Raw genomic sequence first — 25,192 nt, 5'->3', positions numbered from 1 at the left:
TATATTAGTTCCCAAGAGAACTAATTTGATGATGATAAGTGACAGAGGTGATCAGGGATGAACCTCATCCTGCATCTTAATTTAAGCAAACTTAAGGAATGCAGCCCTCACCTTTCCCTATGCCTTTTGTACTGAGGCTGTGGGACTCAATATGGAGACACATACACAGCAGAGGACTGCCTGGTCGGGCCTCAGTGGGAGAAGATGTGCCTAATCCTGAAGAGACTTGAGGCACCAGGGAGTGGGGAGACCTGGTGGAGGGGAAAACATCCTCTTGGAGATGGGGGAGGAGGAATGGGATGAGGGACTGTGGGGAGTGGGGGAGGGAACTGGAAAGGAGAGGAAAGGATGGATTGTTAAAAAAAAGTAATTAAAAAAAAGAATGAGAAATTACAGAAGCCGCACGACTAAGGTTAGCTTAGGATATGGATCCTTAAAGCTGGATTACACAAAAAGTATTTCACGGATTATCAATTAAGTCATTTATTGTCAAATATATCTTAAAATTGAACCTGTTCCAAGTGAATAAAAGGATTGTAACTCCACACATTATGTAAGAAATGGGTCACATCGTAAATTTTTTGAATATTTCCTCTTTGTAAAATCACTGAGTTGGGCCCAATAAGATTTAAACTATGAGGCTCTGGATTAAATGTATTTTAATCTCAGTTTACTTACCCCACACAGAAAATTTGGCATATCTAGTAAACAGACAGTGATTTTTCAAGTTTTTAACAACTGAGTTATGCCTTGGCAGTAAAAACCCGTGGGGAAACTTTAAAGACTGGCAGACCACTGATCAAACCATGGCCTCAAATAAGCTTTCACCAAGGAGTTCTCCAGGGAAAAGTTAATGCATGCATGCTCCTTGAAGGAACCACATCCTCCCATGCTGGGAGCCTGGGGAGGCCTGGGAAGGAGGGGTTCAGAGAAGGCCTGGGAGCGCAGAGCCTAGAGCAAGCGCAGAGAGCGGGCACCTCTGCAGCTTGGAGCGCAAACACCGCTCCAGCCAACACATCCCAGGACAGTGGGGCACACCGCACCGCAAGGTCACCGCACCAAGGCGACTTTACATAATCTCCCGCCGCGCCGCCAGGCACCTGCGCGGCACCCTCTGTGCAGAGCCTGAGAGCTGCCGTGCGTGCGGGGACCGACGGCCTGGGGACCCGGGTCAGGGGGCCGAGACAGCGGGGACAGAGAGCAATGATACCAGGAGAAGGGATCTGGGGACCGGGTGCTAGGGTGGCAGGGACCACAGGGACTCAGAGTAGGAAGAGGAAGCAGGGATGCGGTGCCCAGGGAGCAGAGTCGCTGAGCGAGGACCGATCGGAGACACTGAGCCGGGTCACAGAGCCGGGCTGCCGCGCAGCGCTCCGCGGGGACCGGATCGGGCCAGGGAGGGGGCGCAGGGGAGGACGCCGTCTGGCTGTCCATCTGCGGGGCCGCCTATGGCGCACCTGCACGCGCCCTACCTGAGTGGCTTTGTGGAACTGCTTCTTCAGCCCTGCCACCGACATGATGGGATGCGGGAGGCCGCGCGGCCGGCAGCTGCAGATGAGGAGAGGCGGCGAGGGTCGCCGGGCCGCCGCTGGTCGTGCGGCCGCGGGAGCTGCTAGCGCGGGGGCGCGGCGCGGGACGCGGGCTTGTGCGGAGAGACACCCTGACGTCAGGGCGGGTGATGCGGCCTCTTAAAGGGGACGCGGGAAGCCCCGCCCAGGGCGCAAGCGGGAGGCAGGTGAGCGCGAGGAACCCAGCCACTGTGCGGGGACGACTGACCCTCCACCGTCAGAAGCCTGGACAGTCTTCAGCAATGGGAGTCGTTCGTGGCCCTGGCAAATAGGTCACCGCCTTTGGGCAGTCCAGACTCAGGTGACCCAGCTTCCAGGTAGCCGCAGTGGCGCTGCCTGTACACTGCCCTTGCCCTTTGAGCCTGGCCTCCTGTGGCTAAAAAGCAGGGTGGTGGCTTATCTGGATCATGAATAAGTCATTGCTCATTTCATGCCGTGCCTTCTCGCTTGATTGGCCACCGAAAACATTTCTCTGCCTCGATTTCAATATCCTTAAGCTTGTTTCACCTTAGGGAAATCCATCAACTTTTTTTTTTTTTTTTGGTCTAGTACAACTCAACTACTTAAGATGAAGAGAAAGTGAAGTCCCTACAGCTTGACTGGAATACTGGAATAGAGTTGATATGAGTTATTGCTACTGCAATAGCATTTAATCTTCTATTTTCAAAAGCAAAAAAAAAAAAAAAAGCCAAATGTGAACTTGGCATTCACACAATTATTATGGAGATTTGAGGCTTTCTTTCTAACATTTTTATATAGTGACACCAAATAGGGACAAAGGGTGGATAGGGTTGTGTGAAGGGCTCAGAGCAGCATCAGAAACCTGTGCGCGAACAAGTAACCACTTCAAGTTTTTCTTGTACTGAAAAGCTTGTGGGAGAGTCTCAAATGCTGGCCACACCTGCATGTGTGGATCAAAGTGATGAGACGCCAAGACAAGAGTCATTACCAAGAATGTGGAAAGAGTCAACATGGCCTGGATTGAGTTCCTAGAAATCCAGTTCCCCTACCTCCTCACCCCTGCTGCCTGGTGTAAGGGAATCACATACTGCAGCTTGAGTAAAGACGAACTGAAGGGTTGGCACAAGAGGATCCTAGACACGGGCTGGGTCCCAGTCACCTTTGCTGATGTGAATCACAGCACAACTGAATACTGGAGCAGTGAGCAGTGGGCATCCCACGACCTCCTCACCCAGTCTACAAACCGAAACAAAGGGAAGGAAGGGGTCTGTTGTCTTGTGGTCCTTGCTGCTGTGCAGAACTTCCAATTTGTGTACTTTCTAAGCTACCTGTGTTAAGTGGACACATTGGGACAAATAATGGCTAGCGGATTTAGCCAGGAGGGGCATGTTACTTCTTAAGAATTCAGCTTTTGATATGAAAGGCCACAACTCTGATATGGTCTGAAGTTTGTAACTTTGATCTCAGACATGAAAGAAGTGAAATGGGGATCTGAAGAGGCTCCTCAGAAACTCTGAGTACTTGACTTAACCTTAAATTAAGCAAAGCTAGGCCCCACTTTTCCTTGGCTTTGACTACTTACTTTGACAACTTATGCTGCTATGTATCAGAGGAACCATGTCGGGTTCTGCATAGAAAACGTCAAAGCTCTCTGATACTGCTGCTCTCACCCAAGTCTCATCTGAATCAGGGATTCTATTAAAGCCCCAACTGTTGCCTGTGAAGATATTTGAGATGTTGCCCTGGAAAAGAGGTGCTGAACGGCTCCTTTGGAAGGCATCGGAGAAAGGGGTCTTAGGTGGTGGTTCAGGAAGGTGCCAACACACACACAAATTTGGCCCTTGAACCCCAAGGTCAACTGTTCTCAACCCTCCCAATGTTGTGACCCTTTAATACAGTTTCTCATGTGGTGATACCTAACCATAAAATTATTTTCTTTGCTGCTTCGTAACTGTAATTTTGATACTGAGATCATTCATAATGTATATATCTGTGTCTTCCAATGGTCTTAGGCAACCCCTGTGAAAGGGCCTGAAAGAGATGGCAACCCACAGGTTGAGAGTCACTGCTCAAGGTATTTCCAGGTCAGTGATTCAAAACCACTTTTTTTTTATGTGTATATATTCTAACTTGATGTAGAGGGAAAATGCACTTGGTGCTAAATGTCCCTCACATGGGCGTTCTTTCACTGCCAAGGATCTGTAACAAAGACTCAAAGCACAGTGTAGGTGGTGGTGGTTAGAATCAAAGGTCAGCAAGGAAGACCTCTGATGAACTCAACATTTTCCCCTCTAGTCTCCTGAGATAAAATCATCACTGTAAAATGCTAAATAAACCCAGTTCAGCTCAAGAAAGTCCCAATTATGTGACTCCCCGACACAGCACCACCTCACTAATTGGGCAGCAAATTCATGGTCAGCAATAATTTCCTCACATCATTTATGCACTACTTCTCTTTGCATTAGGCCAAAGCTTCCAGGAAGTAGCAGGCGGCTAGTTTGCACAGGGCTGATACATCCTTAGTACCTTTTGTGGTGATGTAGATCCTGGGAGGCAGATTGAAAGCACCCACTTCCATCTTTCTCCCTGCTGACCCTGTTCTCAACCTCTGCCCAGCATAAGGGTAAACTGCTCTAGAATTCATGTGCAGCTCAGTGAGAATGTGAATCACAACAAAGCAAAAGTGTTCAGTTCCAGCTTCAGATTTTACAGCTGAGAAATGAAAGGTGATGCAGGGCAGTGACTGGCTCTTTTTCTACTACAGCCTCTGGCTAAACGCAGGACAGCTATGTCAGTGCTAAGACGGAGATGACTGAGTGAATGTACAGCCGTGTCACCGGTACCACTTAAATCACATGCTTAACACCCTTAGCAGCATAGCCCTGTGAGTGATATGTAACATTGTGTGCTTGTGGGAGCAGTCGAGGAACATGAGTGCTTGCCCGGGGTGGCAGGGCTAGCAACAGCTTCCTAGACATGAGGAATCAAGAAGAAGGCCACCTTCATAACTCTGCTTCCAGGTTTTCCCCCTAACAGCCATACAAGGAGGTACATGTGCTTGGACCCTTTGAGGTAGAAAGTGATAGTCTTATTCCCGAAATTCAGCTCTCATCTCTCCAAAGCACAGTGGGTGTCTCCCCACAAAAGTTTCCCCTTTACCTACCTAAGCACTATTAGCCCAGTCACAGAAGATAGAAGAGAAGCTGAGACAACCCAGCAGTGAGTGATTCACATCAGCCCAGTGACACCTGATCTGCAAGGAATTCATCTTCAGATGCCTTCCTGTCCCCTCCAGTTCCTCAGCTTCGAAGCCTTTCCCCATCCTCTACCTTTCTTGTCCTTTCCCCATTTTTGGAGCCTCAAGAATCATGCTGTGAGCCTCTGCTATGAACGTAGTCTAACGTGCATTTGTACACATTCAGATTGGGTCTTAGATTCTCACCTCTTTAACCACAAGCACTTTACTTGTATATCTTTCCCTGTATGTCACTCAGCAGTCAGACCATAAGAGCACCCATTAGTTATAGCCTAACTGAATTTTAAAATCCTGATGAGATTTTTTTAAACTATACTATTTTAGATTAAACTGGACACAACTGCAGATTGTTCAGTACTTCTGGATGCTCCCCCCATGTCAACCATTCCTACTCCCTGAGTCTCCAGGGCCCTGTGGACTCTGAGAGTTCCTGATGTCTTTCCCTTAGCATCCATTTTGTTTCATTGGGAAAAACTCCTTTCTGCTGTCATCACTGGCTCTTCCCTTGCTTTTCCCTGCAATAACATTGAAATCCCTGGTTTCTGTGCTGGCTAGAAACTCAAATACAGAGACTTAGGAAGCTCGGGTTCTGCAGGCAGGCTTCCCTTTCAGAGAATAGTCAGATTAACAAGAAACATAATATTTTAGCAAGTGTTGGTTCTCCCTGTAGAATGTTGGCATTCTAACTTACAATCAAACCTTTCACTCCTTTGATTAGTATGTGTCAGACTACCAAGGCCACTGGAACCTCCTTTGGTCCTTGGGAACTGGCAGCTAAACGGTTATAAGGAAATGTCAAACAAGAAAACTGTGAGAGGGTAGTGTCCACTCCTAGAATGAGAATAGCTTCAAATAGGAACACATTGTTAGAGCATCTTTACTATGGGTCTATCTATTCTGTTCCTGGGTTGACATGATTGTAAAAAGAAAACGATAAATAGGTGCTAAAGACATCTAACATGACCCTGAGCATGGGCTCTGCCTAGTGAGGCTGCTAAAGCATTGTGTTAAAGAGGTCATGTTCTGTTGCTATTTTAGTAGCTAGCCAGCTACGCAGAGAAAAGCTATTCCTTAGTCAGAGAACACATTTTCCCCATTAGCTGGAGGTTGCATTCTCCTGATTACTGAAATCCAGAAGGAGAAAAGAGATCAAAAAGGGGAGCTAGTCTTGTTTAACACAAAACTGCTAATAATACTAAGAACTCAGGGTATTGTTTCTACTCATCTGTTAGCATAAGCTTTATACATATAAAATAATGTATTGGTTATACTATACTTTACTGTGCTTTTAAAGTTCTTCTTTAAAGGGGATGGGAGCAAGTCACAATTTATACCTATTTTAATAGGTCATTTATTTATGGTTGGTTAGAACCCCTTTTTACCTTTTAAAATATTTTATAGACTGGCTGTTATTACATGTGCTCATTTCTTATTTCTTCTGTCAATTGTCATTGACAATAAATTAAGTATAAATCATCATTTTAAAACTGCATTTCAAATGTATAAGGTGATATTGAAATTCCTTCATCTCAGGAATGCTGATTTTCTCCCAAAGTCCTGTAAGAAGTATGCCAAGTACGGAATTTCATAAAACAAAGATGCAAAAATATTCCCAATGGAGACAGTTGCCTTCATTTGAGAAACTTTGAGCATCAATTCCTGAAGTGTCTGTGCTCTGAGGTATGTGAACTCTGAGGTTTGTACTGCAGTAAGCAAGTAGGACAGCTTTTCACAACCTACAAGCAATAAGATTGACGGACACGTGCGGCTGAAGTCTCTGCACTGTGAGGATAGAGTTGACTGAGGAGGCAGAGAGAAGAGATGTGGAGCAAGCGATGTAACTGGCTTAAAAAAAAAAAAAAACTAGGGAATTTTGGGCATGTCGGGAGCACATGGAAGGTTCCAGTTACTTGGCAGATGTGCATCTATTAGAAAGCTGCTGGCTTATTAAGTCTGGTCACTAGCAGATGCAAGGTGGGGTTAAGGGAGCAAATAGAAAGGCCACTTGGTACAGGAGAGGAGATGCCTGCTACCCCAGGCATGTGGAAAGTGAGCCCTGACTAATGGGTAGTTCCTCAGTGTATAGGTGGGAAGCAATCAGCAAAATCAAGAGGGTGCCCAATGGCCCATATCTTCTGGGACTGGGAACACACAGAACTAATGATCTCATGCCAACTTCTCCTCTCGCCAGCCTAAAACGGCTGAGCTCCTGTGAAACCTGATAGGGACAATCGAAGATCAGTCTCTGATACATCCCTTTGTCTAACCAGGTCTTGGAAAATCCTGTTCTCTGTACCTGCTTTCTGCTTTATAGTTGGCTAAGTCTTTGCCTGTCCTCAAATGACTCAATTTAAAAGGCTTCTCTGACAGCCCTAACAGGGTCAGAGCTTACCAATATAGTCTCTTAGAGCTAAGTACTGCTTTTTGATGTTCTAGTCACAGATGTGGTTTTCCACTAATTATTCTGATTTTTTTGCATGTCTATCTTGTCTCTTTCCCCACTGTTCTGCAAATTCCACAGAGGCAGGTACTGCTGCTAGCTTATACCCACTACTAAATATCCAGTACATATTGTTAACCACACAGAAACTGCTCAACAGGGCATTATGTGAATGAGAGAAAGCATGAGTTAAAAGGTGAGTTTATGGATATATATATATATATATATATATATATATATATATATATAATATCTATACATATATACTATATATTACTATATAGTATATATAGAATATATTATATGGAAAAATATATATACACATACATACATACATACATACATACATACATACATACATGGAATCCAAAGTAAAAAGGCTCCAGGGAGAGCTGAGACAAAGGATTCTGAAATTTACTTTGGAGCAAATCCCAGATCACTCACTCAGGGAAGCACAAGATATACTAGTAGACATTGAAATCTAAGCCCAGAACACTCCAGAAAATAAAACCAAATTCAGAGCAAAGATGGGAAAGAAACCTATATCCAGTAACTTTCCAGGAAACCCTTTGGAGTGGAGTCATCAAGATGGTGATTAAAAGTTAGCTTCACATGCAGCAAAGCCAACCTCCCTCGCCTCCTCCCAACAAAGCCTCCTTGTTCTTTCATCTGTACTCCCTAAAACATCTCCAAATGCTCAGCAGCAGCCACACTCCATAACTGCAGGAGTGACTAATTGTTGAGGCCCCACCCAACTTGCAGGTTGCTTGACTTGAAGCAGGCCACGCCCTTCAGGTGATTTTGCTGCAAGGCTGGAGTCAGTGCCCTGGTCTGGTTCCAGCAGGGATGGTAGTCCTGGTAGGGCTGAACAGAAGGCTAAGTCCCCAGCCAGCCAACCGCTAACACATTCCCCACAGCTGGCTGCTTCGCCACATGTGTTACTTCTATTATGTGTTACTTCTATTTTTATTCCACAAGCATCAAGATTGACATAAGCTCGTTAGAAAGTTTGCTGAAGGTTTGTGGCCTGTTAGTTTGCAGAAGCTATTATAGTGAAGTGCTACTGTGAACTTAAAAATACAGGTACTTACTGTTGACTTTTAAGAGAATTTTAATTTTTAAATAAAACCCTGGGTCCGCTGCAGAAACAGCACATGATCTTAAGCAAGGCATCTCTCCAGCCTCTCAATTCGTATATTTGGAAATTAGAAATCCGTGGTGTATTCCTTCTGAGGGCTTAGAAAGGGAAAAAAATCTACTCATGTGTTTCTGGGTATAGTTATCACTCCATGGCATTTTTTTTTTATGTATAGATGTAACACATTCCTGTCTTCCATGACCTTCTAATCTCTTGTATATTTGTCTAAATTCTGTTAGAAAGAGACTGACTAGTGGAGCTAGAGAGATGGCTCAGTGGTTAAACATGCTTGTTGCTTTTCCAGAGGGCCAGGGTTTAGTTCCCAGCACTGATGTCTGACAGCTTTCAACCATCTATAGCGACAGCTCCAGCAGATGCAGTACTCTCTCCTGTGCTCTGTGGGTACCTACACATACAGACCACATAAATAACAACTAGAAACAAGTCTTTTAAAAAGGAGGGTTCTAGATGTTAGTTTAAGAGCCAACCTATTTCAACATACCCTTTCTTAATTGTTTCAGAAAGGTTTCCCTTTCCAAATCAGGTCTCCTTTGGAGGTACTAGGGAGTTTAGAACTTCTCCATATCTTTCAGGTAGAGACAGTTTATCCCACAATATGAGCCAAATTTGTAACCTTTTTTGAGAGGACAGCCAATACTTGAATTGTAATAGTTATATTAAAATATTTTGACTCTGTGATGGTATAAAAGTTATATTTTATATAGCTTTTTTATTAGGAACCAAATTTGAATTCAGCTTTTTCTGGTTACATGCGACAGAGTTGAATACTCTCCAGCACATGTGATCACAAGGTGTTTTGTACTTTTGCAACCCAAAATGTATATAAAATATCTAAATATCTCCTGTATGCATATAGATGTTCTGTCTTATACTTTTAAGACAATATTCAACAGATCAAAAGAGATATTCAACACTTTATTGTAAGTTGAGCTTTACATTAGATTTGTCGATCTAAAAGGTAATTGTGCTGGTTCTATGTCAACTTGACACAGGCAAGGGTCATCTCGTAAGAAGGAACCTCAATTGAGAAAATGCCTCTCTCAGATTGGCCTGTGGGCGAATCTGTAGGGGCCTTTTCTTGATTGATAATTGGTGTGGAAGACAGCCTATTGAAGGCAGAGGTCCTCGGCTGGATAAGAAAGTAAGCTGAACAAACTTTATAAAGCAATAGGCAGCATTTCTCTGTAGTTTCTGCCCCAGCTGTTGTTTAAGTTCCTGCCTTGACTTCATTCAATGACAGACTGTCATCAGGATAGGTAAGGCAAATAAACCCTTTCCTCCTCTAAGTCACTGTGGGTCATGATGCATATAACAGCAATACAAAGCATACTGGGTTAGAAATGTGAGTAAGTATTCTGAGCACATACATTAAGGTAGGCTGGACTAAGCTAAGATGCTCAGGTTAGGTATATTAACCAAAATTTCTGAGGTGTTTCACCGTACAGTGGAACCCAGTAGGATGGCACCCTATCCAAGTGAAGGACTTTCTCCCCATTCTTCAGCATTCTTAAGTCACTTTTGCAAAGACAGCAACACAAGGACACTTGTTGGGCTCCTCATTTTATGCCACAGGATGGCTGCATCGCACCCACCTCAGCACATCCCATAACAGTGAGGACTGCAGGCAAGGCCTCAGCATTTTCTTCTCTAGGTCTGCTTCATTGATCGTGGGAGTTCCTCCCACCCAGGGCCTCAGTCATTAGCTGGCCTGTGAATGCACAGTTAGAGAACATAGTACCTGTCACCCATCACCCATTACTCTGTGTGCCTTCTAGTTTTTAGCCATATAAATCCTGTTCTGGGTAAAAGGGGAGACTCGTTAAACTAGAGGAGACAGAACACAAGAACAAGGGATCTGTAAATTCAGAACTATTTTGGATAAGCCCTCTGGATTCACAGATCTTCCTAAAGAAGAGCTGGAAGTGTGTGCTATTAAATTAATAAGCAATTCTGACCTTTAAGAATCAAAGAGAAAAGACGAAGCTAGCAGCTCTGCTTCCAGTCCTTTGTCTCTCCCACTCAGCCTTCTGGAAGCTCCACCAGCTGAGAACGCATGTTCCACCACACCAACTTTACATGGGAGCTCTGCAAGCCAGAAGGTGAGAGGTCTACAACTTGATCTCAAGGCTTCTAGGAGAAGACTGACTTCTAGGCAGTTAGGAAAAGGGTCTTACCAGCCATGGTAATAAGGGTCCAGCCTGAGCTGCCACGGAGGCCCATGTCTGAGTCCATGGCTACACAACAGTAGGGGAGGGTGTCAATGTCCATGGCTCATATTACCATTAGAGAACATGGGGATGTCCCTGGTCCAGGCATTTTCCAGGATCATGTGGATATCTAGGGGTTGAGCATAATTGGAACCCTCTCACTGGATGCAGCACCCTGGAGAGCTGGCCCCGTCTCTCAGTAGCACATGGGAGAGCAGGCCCTGCACCTCTCCTGCAAAGCACAGTAGAGCTGACCCTGGTTGGGTGAGGGACACAGGTGAGACAGCTCCATGGGTGAGAGCTCCAGAGAGCTGGTCCTCCAACTTGTCTGCCATGAGGTGGTGTGGGTTCAAGGGTGATGTCCTCCCTTTTATACCTTACAACTTGCAGTAGCCAGGAGAGCTGGCCCTGGGGTCATGAGAACTGGAGACCTAGCCCTGTCTCCCCTCACTGACTGTAAAAGGACTCTGGCAGGGCCTCTCAGGAGACAGCTATACCAGGCTCCTGTCAGAAAGTGCTTCTTGGCATCAGCCATAGTGTTTTGGTTTGGTATCTGCAGATTGGATGGATCCCTAGGTAGGGCAGTCACTGGATGGCCTTTCCTTCAGTCTCTGTTCCACTCTTTGTCCCTGCATTTCCTTTTGACAGGAGAAATTCTGGATTAATATTTTTTAGGTGGGCAGGTAACCCCATTCCTCAATTGGGGGCAGTGTCTATTCATTGGATATGGTCTATACAGTTTCTATCTCCCCTTTGTTGGGTATATCTGCTAAAGTCCTCCCTGTTGGGTCCTGGGGACCTCTTGGGTCCCTGGCATCTGGGACTTTCTAGTGCCTATCCCCAACTCCCCCTCCCCCACTGCTACACACTTTTTTTCAAAATCCTGATCCTCTGTATTTCTCCCCATCACCTCCCACATCTGAACTGTTCCCCCTTTTTTTGTCCTCCTCCTCTGTCCCTCCCAGATTTCTCTCTCTCTCTCTCTCTCCCTCTACTTCCTGAGATATTTTCTTCCCCCTTTTGAGTAGGAATGTAGCACCCACACTTTGATGTGGTCTTCTTTCTTCTTGGGTTTCATATGGTCTGTGAGTTATATCATGGGTATTCTAAGCTCCTTTTTGGCTAATATCCACTTATCAGTGAGTTCATATCATGTGTGGTTTTTGTGTGTGTGTGACTGGATTACCTCACTCACATTGATATTTTCAAGTTTCATCCATTTGCCTGCAAAATTCATGAAGTCATTGTTTATAATAGCTGAGTAGTAGTACTCCATTGTATAAATGTATTATACGTGATGCCTACCAAGCAAGTGAAAGATCTGTATGACAAGAACTTCAATTCTCTGAAGAAAGAAATTGAAGATCTCAGAAGATGAAAAGATCTCCCATGCTCATGAATCAGCAGGATTAATATAGTAAAAATGGTCATCTTGCAGAAAGCAATCTACAGATTCAATGCAATCCCCACCAAAATTCTATCTCAATTCTTCACAGAGATAGAAAGAGCAATTATGAAATTTATCTGGAATAACAAAAGTCCCAGGATAGCAAAACCCAGTCTCAACAATAAAATAACTTCTGGGTGAATCCCTGACCTCAAGCTGTATTACAAAGCAATAGTGATAAAAACTGCATGGTGTTGGTACAGAGACAGGAAGATAGATCAATGGAACAGAATTAAAGATCCAGAAATGAACCCACACACCTTTGGTCACTTGATCTTTGACAGAGGAACCAAAGTCATCCAGTAGGAAAAAGACAGCCTTTTCAACAAATGGTTCTGGTTCAACTGGCGGTCGGCATGTAGAAGGCAAAAGTTTCCATTCTTATCTCCTTGTACAAAGCTCAACTCCAAGTGGATCAAGGACCTTCACACAAAACCAGATATGCTGAGTCTAATTGAAGAGAAAATGGGAAAGAACCTCAAACACATTGGCACAGGGGAAATTTTCCTGAACAGAACACCAATGACTTATGCTCTAAGATCAACAATTGACAAATGGGGCCTCATAAAACTGAAATGCTTCTGTAAGGCAAAGGGCACTGTCAATAGGACAAAATAGCAACCCACAGATTGGGAAAAGATCTTTGCCAATACTACATCTGTTAGAGGGCTAACATCCAAAATATACAAAGAACTCAAGAAATTAGACTCCAGGGAACCAAACAACACTATTTAAAAATGAGAACAGAGCTAAACAGAAAATTCTCAACTGAGGAATCTTTAATAGCTGAGAAGCACTTAAAGAAATATTCGACATCTTTAGTCATCAAGGAAATGAAAATCAAAATGACCCTGAGATTCTACCTTATACTAGTCAGAATGGCTAAGATCAAAAACTCAGGTGACAGCAGATCTTGGTGAGGATGTGGAGAAAGGGGAACACTCCTCCATTATTGGTGGGATTGCAAGTTGGTACAACCACTCTGAAAATCAGTCTGGTGGTTCCTTAGAATATTGGAAATAGTTCTACCTGAGGACCCAGCTATACCACTTCGTGGGCATATACCCAGAAGACAGTCCAACATATAACAAGGACATATGTCCACTATGTTCATAGTCTTATTTACAGTAGCCAGAAACTGGAAGCAACCCAGATGTCCCTCAAAAGGGGGTTAAATTTTTAACATATGAGCCTTGGGGGACACATTAACACTGTGACACATTTCTAGAGGTGACGGTGTGTGCTCCAGTGTTCACACCATTTTCACTGTATAATCAATTATAAATTTTTTAAACATAGTCTGGGCTATATCATCTGGGTTTTAAGATAGATGTGATAGTTTAACTATTCTATTCAAACAAATTTTCTAATTTCTATTATAATTTTTGTTTTGATCTATGGGATATATAAATAAACTGCTTAATTTTCAAGAATATGATTTTGTAAAAAACCTCTATAGCTTTCTAGATTAATCTCTTTTAATTACTCTTAATTACACTGTAGATCTAGAATATATTGTTTGGTTAGACTCTTTTAACATTTAACTGAGACTAGCTGTGGGACATGATAGATCTGGTAGATGTTCTGTTCTATTTGTATCCTTTTGGCAAAACTTGGTGTTTCAACCATTAATGCCCTTATATTTCAGGAGTGTTTCCTATAAACCTCACAAATGCCTTTATGTAGAAATGCTCTTCTCTTAATAGAAGCACTTAATTTACTCATGTCTAATAATACTATATGGATCTCTGTTGAAATCTGTAACCCTGCATTTTATTTTCTCCTTGCCCTACCTGTTACGTTTCCCTCGTTGTCTTGACTATTACTTGATTGAGCCCATGTTTATTAATCTTTTCTTCGGTACTCTTAGCTTTCAACCTCCTCTTCCTTAAAGCATTACCTAGGGCTGTGAGAGATGGCTGACAATGGTTAAAGTGATTCCTGTACAAATTTGAGGACTAGAGTTTGGGTCTCCAGACCCCATGTAAAATGCTAGGTGGACATGGTGGTTGCATGTCATTCTCATGCCCAGAAGGCAGAGGCAACAGGTTCTCAAACAAGCTGGCTAGTCAGACGCTAGAAATCTGCAAATTAGTGAGCTCTGGGTTTGATGGACTGTTCTTAGTGAACAAGGTGGAAAGTAACAGATATATCATCTGGGTTTTAAAATAGATGTGATAGTTTAATTATTCTGTTCAAACCATTTTGCTAATTTCTATTATAATTTTTGTTTTGATATATGTATACACACAGGCACTGGCATGCCCCCATGTATGCTGCCCCCTACACATGAACATGTGCACTTGTATGCATACAAACTCACACACACACACAAACACACATACACATTGATGATGGGGAAAGGTTACCCTTGGGATTACAACATTACAAATCAATTCCCTTATTTTACCAGGTGCACTGTTTATTGAGATGCTTACCTTACTCTTAAACAATGCAAGGATTCAACACTTTAAACTCACTTCCGTGATTCCTGCATTTGAGTGGCAGAGGCAGACGCAGGCCAATCTTTGTGAATTCCAGGCCACACTGATTTACAGAGTGAGATCCAGGACAGCCAAGGCTACACAGAGAGCCCTGTCTCTATTAAAAACCAATTAAAAATAAAAAAAATCTTGTATTGTGGACATTTTTTTTCTATTTACAAGATAACTATCTAATAGTAGTTTGCTAAGAGTTTATCATAAAGTTGTTGAATTTCATCATATATTTTTGTTCTATTTAGTTTAATCAATCATATTTTCCTCTATTTTGTGGTCGATATTCAAATCTCTAAATAACCTTGCATTATTGGGAAAAAGCCCACACTTTGGTCATGTCGCATATATGTTTTACATAAACCTATGAGATAGATTTGCTAATAATTTGTCCATAATTTGCATATGTATTTATAAGTCTCATTGGCCTATCATGTTCCTTTATTATAATGTTTGAGGATCTGTACAGGATTCATTCAGATATTGATGGGTATTCTGGAACCACCTCAATTCAATGTTAGGACTAGACACAGCTCTAACCTGCTCTGCCTTCACTGAGGACACCATAATATATACAGGAAAATATTAGATTAACATTTACATAGGCAAGTATACACTAACAAGCTACTGAAAAATAGACTCCGAGGCGAAAACATGTGCTATCTTTGCTGCTTCAGCAGCTGTGCAATCATGACCCACTGGACTGACCTGATGTACAGCAACTCTGTACCCATCATTTTGAAGGAAATGTAGCCAGTAGGTCACATTTAGAGCAATATAGCAACACCCTCGTTCAACTCTAGACAAAACCATTTGGAGAACAGGTGAGACAACTATTACCTTTAAAAATGGCCTTTTGTTTTCAGCAATGTTTTACATCTTCAAGTGGGTGTTTTCTTTTCTTTTCATAAGATAGTATGTACAGGGAGAGAAATAAGTGTGTGCATGCAGCAAAGAGTGTGGAGACTCTGCCCAATGATCTACAGTGCAGGACGATTCTTCTTTGCTCCGGGGGAGAAACAGAGACATGGTTCTGCTGAGTGATAAATGCATTCACAGCAAACATCACTAAGTCCTTAAACCCCCGAGAATGAAAGATGAGGCTATAAAATGCATGAAGAATAGCACAGGCGATAGCAAAGCAGAGCCGAGTGTTTTGGACCAAGGGAAACACAATGACTGAATTCCCTCTTACAGCATGTTGTTACAACAAAAATATTTATATTTCCACTGAGCACTAATGCTCTGGAATAAAAGAATCTGTTCCCAGCAAAGACCCACACAGAAAACACATATCCTGAAGGTAACTGGAGAACATATGCTCTACATGGCCTATCACCCATGTCAAGGGATATTTATTAGCCAGACAGCATTTAGCCATGCCTGCAAGCACTTGCAGTAAAAAGCATATATAAAAACAGATCCGATATTTTCCCCCTTGGACATTCCATTCCAAAGAGCAAGATGTATATAGCTTGTTCTTTCTCTATGAACACACACTACACATCTTTCTTCAGCAGGGGGATTCTTAGCAGCTGTATCTCACCAAACGAGAATCAAATTGATGGGGCTTAAATGTGTCTATGAAGAAACGAAGAATAACGCACACACAACGGCTCTGCACAAAAATGTTGCTCTAGCTAAAGGGAAAGAGAGGAATCATGAATTATGGGGGAAAAGTTAATGCAGACAAGGATTATGAAACTCCAATGGTGTGAGCTGTGTGCTTTCCTACCTTTCCCTACCCATCCTTCCCCCCAGTATCTCTCATTTTCAGGCCCATTACATAGAGTTTAGAGAAATAGTTCTCTACTTTAAATCTACTGAAAAATTACATGCTCAACTTTGAAGCAGGAGTTACACAGGGCAGATTGGCTGTGGTGAGTGTAAAACAAACAGGACTTGACCCACCCCCAAAATCCAAAATTACAAATAAAAAATTAGGAGGCCACCAGAAACCTGGAGATTTGTGGAATCATCTTCATATTCTTAAACATTGCTGAGAAATGCAAACTTAGTGCTCCAGAGGCATTGGGGAAGAAAACATTGGGAATCATACCCAGCTTTGGTATGACCTTCCAGGTCTGTATTGCGTGATTATTGTGTGGTAACCAACTGCTTTCTGATTGGTTTTTAAATCCTGATCCATTAGAAGGGATTTTCCCATCTGGGACTATAATTGTGGTCAAAAGCCCATGACTGGGAGTTTAAAGCCCATGTATACAGATGTCATAGCCTATGTCTGCACTGACCATGGGTCCTAGGGTAGAACCTGTTATTGATATTTTGCTAAATGGTCATGCTGTCAATTAACTTATAAATATTTACTTCCTGTTTATAGACCTGATTTTCACCCAGTTTTGGTCAAAGCGGCTTCTTTCTTTCTTTCTTCTTTCTTTCTTTCCTTCTCTCTCTCTTTCTTTCTTTCTTTTCTTTCTTTCTTTCTTTCTCTCTCTTTCCTTCCTTCCTTCATTCCTTTCTTCCTTCTTTCTTTCCTTCCTTCCTTCATTCTTTCTTTCCTTCCTTTCTTTCTTTTTAGTCAGAGCAGTTAATGTAGAGATTCATAAATAATTGAAGTGCTGAGAAGTGACTGAGGACTCACCCTTAAACAAGACATCTTTATCAACTACTCCCACGCTAGCCCATGCTAAGGATCAGGGAACATTGCAGAGGAGGAGGTGAAAAGATTGTAAAAGCTACATAGGAAGGAATGTTGTGTAATGCTATCTTCTGGACATGATATGACTTTTTCAATTTCCAGCAACCCTAGTTACTTTCACAAGATCTATATGAAATCAGGCCAGACAAAATTTCAACACTAAGGAGGAATTCTCAAGGTCCCTATTGGGAACCTCTTGGTTCTTTCTCTATTGGGAAGAGTTATTGGCAGTTAATAGTTGTTAGGGAAGGGAGAGTCATTCTCCTTTGAGTGAGTAGACATTGGTAGGTTACCCATGAGCCAGTGAGTGGCCCCATGCCATGCATATATTGAAAGAATAAATTGACCTAGTGGATTGGTTTTATAAAAGAAGTGCTGCTGTGTCTCTGCATTTGAAATCACGTTTCTGCCATCTTCCCAGCTTCTGGAAGGATTACTGCGATGTCCGCGCAGGGAGAGCCACAGGTCCAGTTCAAGCCCCTCCTGGTGGGCAACAGTGAATGGCATCAGGAAGATGAAGTTCATGAAGCAGTAGCTACCCTGAGTCTGGATGCACACTTGGTTGTCCTCCATACGAACAGAGGATCCGTCAAGTTCAATGTGTGGGATACAGCTGGTCCAGAAGTTTGGGACAGCGTGATTAGCTACTCCTAAGCCCGGTGTGCTATTATAATGTTTGATATAAGGAACATCAAGAGTTACTTACATGAATATACTTAATGGACATGGAGACCTGGTACACTCGTGTGAAAACATCCTCATATTATTGTGCAGCAACAAAGCAGATATTAAGGACAGGAGGCAAATCTATTGCCTTCCACCAAAAGAAGAATCTTTCAGTGCTATGATTGTTATCCCAAAAGTAACTACAACTTTGAAAAGCCTTTCCTCTGGCTTGCCAGTAAGCTCGTCGGACATCCTAACTTGGTGTTTCACGGATGCAGCTTTGGCAACACAGCTGCTCAAATGACTGCCTCCCAGATGAGGGTGATGACCTGTGACATCAGCGGTGCCGTGTGCACACCACTTTATTTAGCTAAGCAGATCGTGTACTTCACTGGGATGCTGAAGGAGATGAGTGGGCTTCAGAGTGAATGTGGCAGTTCAAACATACCTTCATGTTTTGTTTTTTGTTGTGTTTGTTTGTTCGTACTTGAATATTTAGCTGTTTGGAACACAGTTGTTTCCCACTGAATTTCAACAACTCCTACTTCAGTCACATCACGATATTCCATTTCCTACTGTCATCCTCATTCTTTTTATTTAGAATCAGAATACAGTTATACTTCAAATAATAATACAAAAGAAAGACATGGAGTTGGAGGGGGATGTATTAAGGGATCAGTGGGGCATTGAAGGAAGAAGCAAGGGAAAGTGGATATGATCATATTTCATTGTACATTTATTGTGTACGGAATTCTCAAAGAATAATTTTTAAAAATAGAAAAAGATCAAAGAAAAGAATGCAATTTTAAAAATCAAAAGATAGGTGGAAAACGTGACCTTTGTGACATTGATGTCTCTGGCAAACTGAGTGACGTCTGTGACTGAGGCTGGAAGAAGATGCACACGCCAGCAGCATCTCTGCTGTGGCCTTCATGCAAGTTGGCTGAGCTGCAGGGTGGTACCCATGGGAGCCCAGCCTGGAGGATGCTGTGGGTGTGCTTGAAGAAGCATGGACATACAGAAAATGTAGCAATGTGGCAGAAGGAGCCACCAGATTGGATGTGGGAGGAAAACAGCGACTTCCAGGCCCTTTTCTGTGGAAATATATTAAACCCTAGCCCTTCACAGGGAGTAGACACCAGGGACACATGGCAGGGACATATGGGAGATACTAAGACCTTCTGAAAGTGTGGTCTATAGATCGTTTTAGTCTGAAATGACCGGTGTGCTTTGTAAAGAAAGGTGTAAACATCTGAACTCACTCCAGCTTGTAGCATGCGGGTCTGTGCGAGAATCATGGGCGTGTGTAGTCAGATAAGTGCCAACTGATATTCAGCGAAAGTAACATTTCATAAACGGTAGAGAAGGCTTTTTGCTTTTAATCTTACCAGAAGCTTCTTGTGTTAATGGCTTCACAAGGACGTTTGCAGTTTATACCTATGTGAACTTAGACTTGTATAGGACATGCTCAGTCAGTTCCAACTCACAGTGTACTTCTGAGGTACACATATTCAAATCTAAGCCTGAATGGCTCTCAAAGCTACCTAATGGATTGAATCTGAGAGACGGTAAGAAAACCACATGGCATCCTTACAGCTACTTTACCCTTCCTCCTCCTTCTGTCCCTACTTACATACTAAGTGTTTCTCCTTATACCCACAGATAAAAGTAGCTATCGCTGTCTATCAAGGAAAGTTCTCTTTCCCACAGACAGAGAACATTATAGAGAACCACAACCATTCAAAATATAGAGTGGCAGGACCCAAACCTAGTAGATACACTCACAAAACAACTCTAGCACCCAAGAGTTACAGGATCAGGGAGTTTTGTTGTAAGACTATGTCTCCTAGTAATGTCAGGAGTGACACCTATAAAGTCCCACCAATGTGACAGCCTAAATATGAACTGAACAGGGATAGCAGCAATAAACATGCTAAAGTACACAGAGGAAAGCCTACAAGGCCTCAACCCTATATAAAGAACTGTGGGCAACCAAGGCATGCTGAGGGTGGAAGGACTAGTCTTTTCCAGGAGAGAGCACATCAGTTGGTTATCCAATACCTAATGGTCAGCCCTGAAAACATATGCATACAAGTAACATTATGTAGACTGAGCAGAATATATAGTATATATAATACACCTACACGTATACACATATGTATTGTAACAAAAAACAATGAAAAAGGGCCATAAAATTTGGAATACAGTAAGAAGGAGTATATGAGTGGAGTTGAAGGGAAGAAACAGAAAAAGGAAGTGATGTAATATCATCTGAAAATCAAAAGCAATAATAAATTGTAAAAGAAAACCTTGTGTGCTGGTTTGGATGACGATGATCCTCATGGCTCATGTGTTTTATGGCTTGGTCCTCAGTTTGTGAAACTATTTTGGAACGATTAGGAGGTGTGGCCTTGTTGGAGTAGGTATACCTATATTGGAAGAGGAATGTCACTGAGGGTGAGCTTTGAGGCTTCAAAAGCCCATGGCAAGCCCAATGTCTCTCTCTCTCTCTCTCTCTCTCTCAGCCCGAAACGTTTGTATCAGATGTGCGCTCTCAGCTACTTCTCCAGAACCATGCCTGCTCACTGGTCACCATGTCCTCCACCACGATGATCATGTCTGGAGCTACAAATAAGCCCTCAGTTAAATGTCTTATTTTATAAGCCTCCTTGGTCATTGTGTCTCCTCACAGCGATAGCACAGTCACTAAGACACCATGTGAGGTGAATGAGCTGAGCTTTCACAGATCTGACCTTCTGACTTCCTCCTTCTCAGCCTTGTGGACCCATCACTATCTCAGCTATAGGGGTTTGACACTTGGCAGATAATGTGTCCTAAAAAACCCCAAATCTAAATGAAATTCATGACAAAATGCTTACCAAGGACAATGCCAATCCCAGGGCCTTCTTATTAACATAATCTTAATTAGACCAATTTGCATCTAACTTGTGCATGACAAAAACCTCTCTGGCTGTTTCTGGCTACATTTAGGGTATGTCCAAAAAGGCAACCTTGTCGCCATAGTACGTCCCCAGAATTGAGCCTTTGGACTATGTTTCCCATAAATAACAGCAAGTGTGACATTTCTGTGTATACTTGCTTTCCCCCTCGGAATTTCAATTCCTTAAGAGTATAGACCACACTCTATGTAGTGAGAAATCACATTAGTCAATTACAAAGAATGAATGTGATTAAAGATTTAGAGAAGAAAAAAATAATTTGAGTTATCAAAGAACCATACAGACAGTTAGAACCTTCCCAAACCAAGTTCTAGGAAGGAAACTGTCTTCTAACTCACTGGAGTGCTTTCAACTGTAAACTTCCAACACATGAGCCCCTCAAGGATGACAGTACACATGTGTCTACCCTGCCCTGGGATTAACAATCCAATAGATTTTTACAACCTAAATCCATCATTGCATTCTCTTTAGAGCATCTCCTCACTCTATAGAGTTTACCCCATCTTCTCACCACACATAGCACATTGCCTTCTCTTCATCCCATCTCATCCCACAGAGCTTACTACATACACTCACTCCATCTCCATATCCATAGAGCTTACTGGATTCTCCTTCTCTTGATAATCACACAAGTCCAATCTATTGGGTCAAGCTAGAAGCAGGGTATTGTGTTGAACTTTTTTTCCAAATTGGAAATTACATCCTTAAGGCCTAGAAAATGAACACAACTTGTAAGATTCAGGAAGCTCCAGAAGCTTACAGAGTATGCATAGCCCTTCTCTACAGTTATGTAAGTAATATAGATGCTGGAGAAATGAAACTCTGGCCAACAGAGCTACCGGCAAGTTCTACAAGGGCTCAAGGGATGCAAATTTCCTGAGTTGTCACATATGCTGAGAGGTGATCCTTGATGGTGCGATTGCCTTGAAGTTGTTTATGCTCCGGTGACTCTTCATCTATCCTCTCTTAATAACCTCAATCCTCACTGGTTCACTAATCCAGTCTCAGATGAAATTGTTCCTCTGTCTTTTGTCAAGATCTACCTGGGGTGAAGAGATGTTTGTTCTTATCTCCCCAGACGTATAAGGGATAAGTGTCATGCCATTTCTCGTTGGCTATGGGATCTCAGATACTGAGTAACAATGGCACTTTGCTGGCACAAAGACCCATGCACTAGACTGAGGGAATTTATGATTTTCAATAACTAAAAACTGCCCAAGATAGTGTCTCTGTGTGTGTGTGTGTGTGTGTGTGTGTGTGTGTGTGTGCCTGTTTGTTTCCTCATTCTTCTTGCCTCTACTGTGGAGATCCTCTCTGCCCCATGGAAAAATTTTATCATTCTGTCTCATTGTGATATCTTGCCTCATGAGGGAATTTTTTTTTAATTGTCAGTGTCCTGGTTTTGCTGTTGTGGAGACAGACCTCTTTGAAGAGTACCAGGATCATCTTGACGTGGGAATTGTGCCACTGAGCAGAGGTGATACCTCTGCAACACTCTTAGACATTTGTGCAGGGGTCCACCCATCCTGATAAAAAGATAATTTATCTGTCATGCAAAATCATGTCTATACCAAAAATGACCCCAAAATAGAGGGTCTTAAAGATGGCCCCAAATTCCTACCCTGCTCCTCTAAACTGAATAGCTGTCACTGCAAGCCCCACATGAACACAAAATAGCCAGTGTAGGAATAGGCTCTCTGCACACTCTGTCAGGCAAGCAGCTTACTGTGTACTTTCATACACAGTTACCACTTCCTGTGCAAGCATCAAGGCTCTGGAGGGTTGCGCTCTGCATCCAACACTCTGTATGCTTTAGAGTTCTTATTAGTTTTCTAAAATGGTGTCCACTGAATCCCAGCTCTTCCTAAGAAGAAGCAGATAGAGAGCGACAACCAATACTATTTTAACTTTCAGATCTGTTAGAAAAGCACTTCCTCTCCTCTTTGCTAAAATAAGGACTCCATTGCATTATCCTCAGAGGTGAGACATGTAGTCTAAAAAAAGATTGAGCTTAAAGTGACATCGTTTTCATTCTATTTTTTTAAAGTACCAAGGCAAGCCAATGTAACTAAATCCCATCTATAGCCATTATAGTTTATATATTCAGTGTTACAAAACTTACACCATAAAAAATGAGTTTTTGTTTTTCTTCTTGCCCCCTTAACTGGTCTGAGATAGATGTCCTGTTCCTGGTGGCTTCTCACTCTCTCCTCCCCATTTGTGTGCGTCCCCTTCCTCTACTGCTTCCTTCTCTGCTATGCTGTGGCATGAGTCTCTCTCCAACATACACAAAAGGAGCCTTGAGGCCAGAATTGTGATATCCGGGAACTCCAGGGACAGACCCATGTTCCTGGAAAAGAATAGAACAGGTGCTGAAGGAAGACACAGAGGTCTGGTGTACAACTACATCCTGCTGAGAATAACTTCAAACATTGTCTGTTTCAGATCCACCACTTCTGTGATGGATACATGGAACCCAGCAAGATATGCAGATGGAGACTTAGATATGTCACATAAGGGCTGGGGTGTTGCTTGCTTCATTTGCATGTCCAAAGTCCTAGGTTCAACTCCCAGCACCAGAACATATTATAATGTACCATATACTTTGGATTAAGATAAAACTGTATTCTTTTGACATGTCCAAATTCTAAGTCCATTATCATCTTTACCTTAAATGCCATCTGTGTTATGATATAAAAAGAAGTCTACAGTTTAAGGGGAAAAAGACTTTAAGGTGCTTTTATCTGCTCTAGAAAATAGTTTGGAAGCTCATTAAACAATTAACATATAATTCCAATACATCCCACTAATGGGATTACAGAATATCATGAGCATTTATGCAAGAGAAATGAAAACATGTCCACATGAAACTTGTACAAGTAATATAATTGACAGTACTGAAAAAAAACCCAAATATCTATCACTAGTAATCTGTCCACAGAAATAGAATATTACTCAGCTTTAAAAAAGAACAAGTCAGTAATATGTGCTACAATATGAACAAACCTCTAAGTTACTATGCCAAGAAGACAGTCCCAATCAACCAGATGTTATTACATTTGCACTATGTCTGGAGTAGGCAGAAACAGAAAGGTCAATCATATCCCAGAACTGAGGACAGGAGACATAAAAAAGATCAGGAGAGAAGGACAGTGACTGCTAACACATAAGCCCTTATTTACAAGAGGTAAAGGTCATTGAAGGTTCAAAAACTGTCATGTGAAAAGTCTGAATTGTCTGTGTCAAATCAGTAACTCGAATGGTATATGAATTTTATCTCGATACAGATGAAGATTTTAAAAAGGTGTAAGGTGGCTTCTGACCAGATGATTCAGTAGATAAAGGTACTTGCCACCGAGTCTGACAATCTGAATTTGATCCCACTGACCTACATGGTGGAAGGAGAGAACTGACTCCAACTGCTGTCCTCTGACCTCCACATGCAGGCTATTCTGTGAGAATGCATGCATGCACATAAACAAACATATACATGTAAGATGGTGAGAGAGGAAAAGATTCTTTAACCCAGTGTTTAATTTTTGGTTCTTAATTTGAAGATGCACTCTCATTGTGTAGCCCATGTAGGCTGGCCCTACTGCCTTTGACATCGTGGCAGGGTATTATGAAAACAAAGTTCATTCTTGAGAAGAAGGTCCCAATATTTCAAGTAAGTTTAGAGATTTATCCTGGGCCTTATCCATCACTAGCCTCCATTGCATCTGACTGCATGCAGCCCAGGGTCACAGGCTAGACACACCTGATAGCTCTTGGGAATGAGAATTCTCAAATATGCTACTGGCAATGGTCACTTACATCAAGGCCACACAGGCAGGGGACCTGAGACAGCACCTATCTTGACACCATCCAGCTCTACCTCTGGAGTGAGATCCTGATTAAATCAACACAGTGAGAGAAAGGAGGAGGGACCACACCAGTACCAACACTGATGGAAGAGGAGTGAGTCTCACGACCAGCAGCTCCTTACAATACTGCAGAGTGGCTGAGTGTCCTAGCTAGTTGTATGACAACTTGATACAAGTTAACTTCTTCTGAGAAGAAGGATCCAAGACTGAACAATGCCTTCACAAAATCAGGCCGGTAGGCAGGCAAGCCTGTAGGGCATTTTTAAGATTAGTGATTAGTGGTGGAAGGGCCCAGCCCATTGTGAGTGGCACCACACTAGAGCTGGTGGTCCTGGGGTCTACAATAAAGCAGGATGAGCAATCCTCATGAGGACTAAGCCAAGAAGCAGCACTCTTCTGTGGCTTTTTTATCAGCTCCTGCCTCTAAATTTCCTCCCAGTTTGAGTTCCTGCCTCACTTGCCTCAATGGACTGAGTGATTGAGGATATGTAATCCAAATAAACTCTTTCTA

General features: G+C 42.5%; 1 protein-coding gene and 1 pseudogene across 1 annotated transcript in view; one reads left to right on the top strand and one right to left on the bottom strand.

Moving 5' to 3' along the window:
• Positions 1 to 1,597, bottom strand: part of Sh3gl2 (SH3 domain containing GRB2 like 2, endophilin A1) — a 171,014-nt gene extending 169,417 nt beyond the window's left edge. The window contains exon 1 of the mRNA XM_028753629.1: positions 1,473 to 1,597. Within this exon, the coding sequence (XP_028609462.1) occupies positions 1,473 to 1,517 (45 nt within the window). The 5' untranslated portion in view covers positions 1,518 to 1,597. The remainder of the gene's footprint in view (positions 1 to 1,472) is intronic.
• A 16,036-nt stretch (positions 1,598 to 17,633) lies between these two features.
• LOC114609280 lies at positions 17,634 to 18,386 on the top strand (annotated as a pseudogene).
• The last annotated feature ends 6,806 nt before the right edge of the window (positions 18,387 to 25,192 follow it).

This window comes from Grammomys surdaster, unplaced genomic scaffold, assembly GCF_004785775.1.
Source record: "Grammomys surdaster isolate TR1022 unplaced genomic scaffold, NIH_TR_1.0 125951, whole genome shotgun sequence".
Lineage (NCBI taxonomy): Eukaryota > Metazoa > Chordata > Mammalia > Rodentia > Muridae > Grammomys > Grammomys surdaster.
This window is presented reverse-complemented; position numbering and strand designations above follow the sequence as displayed.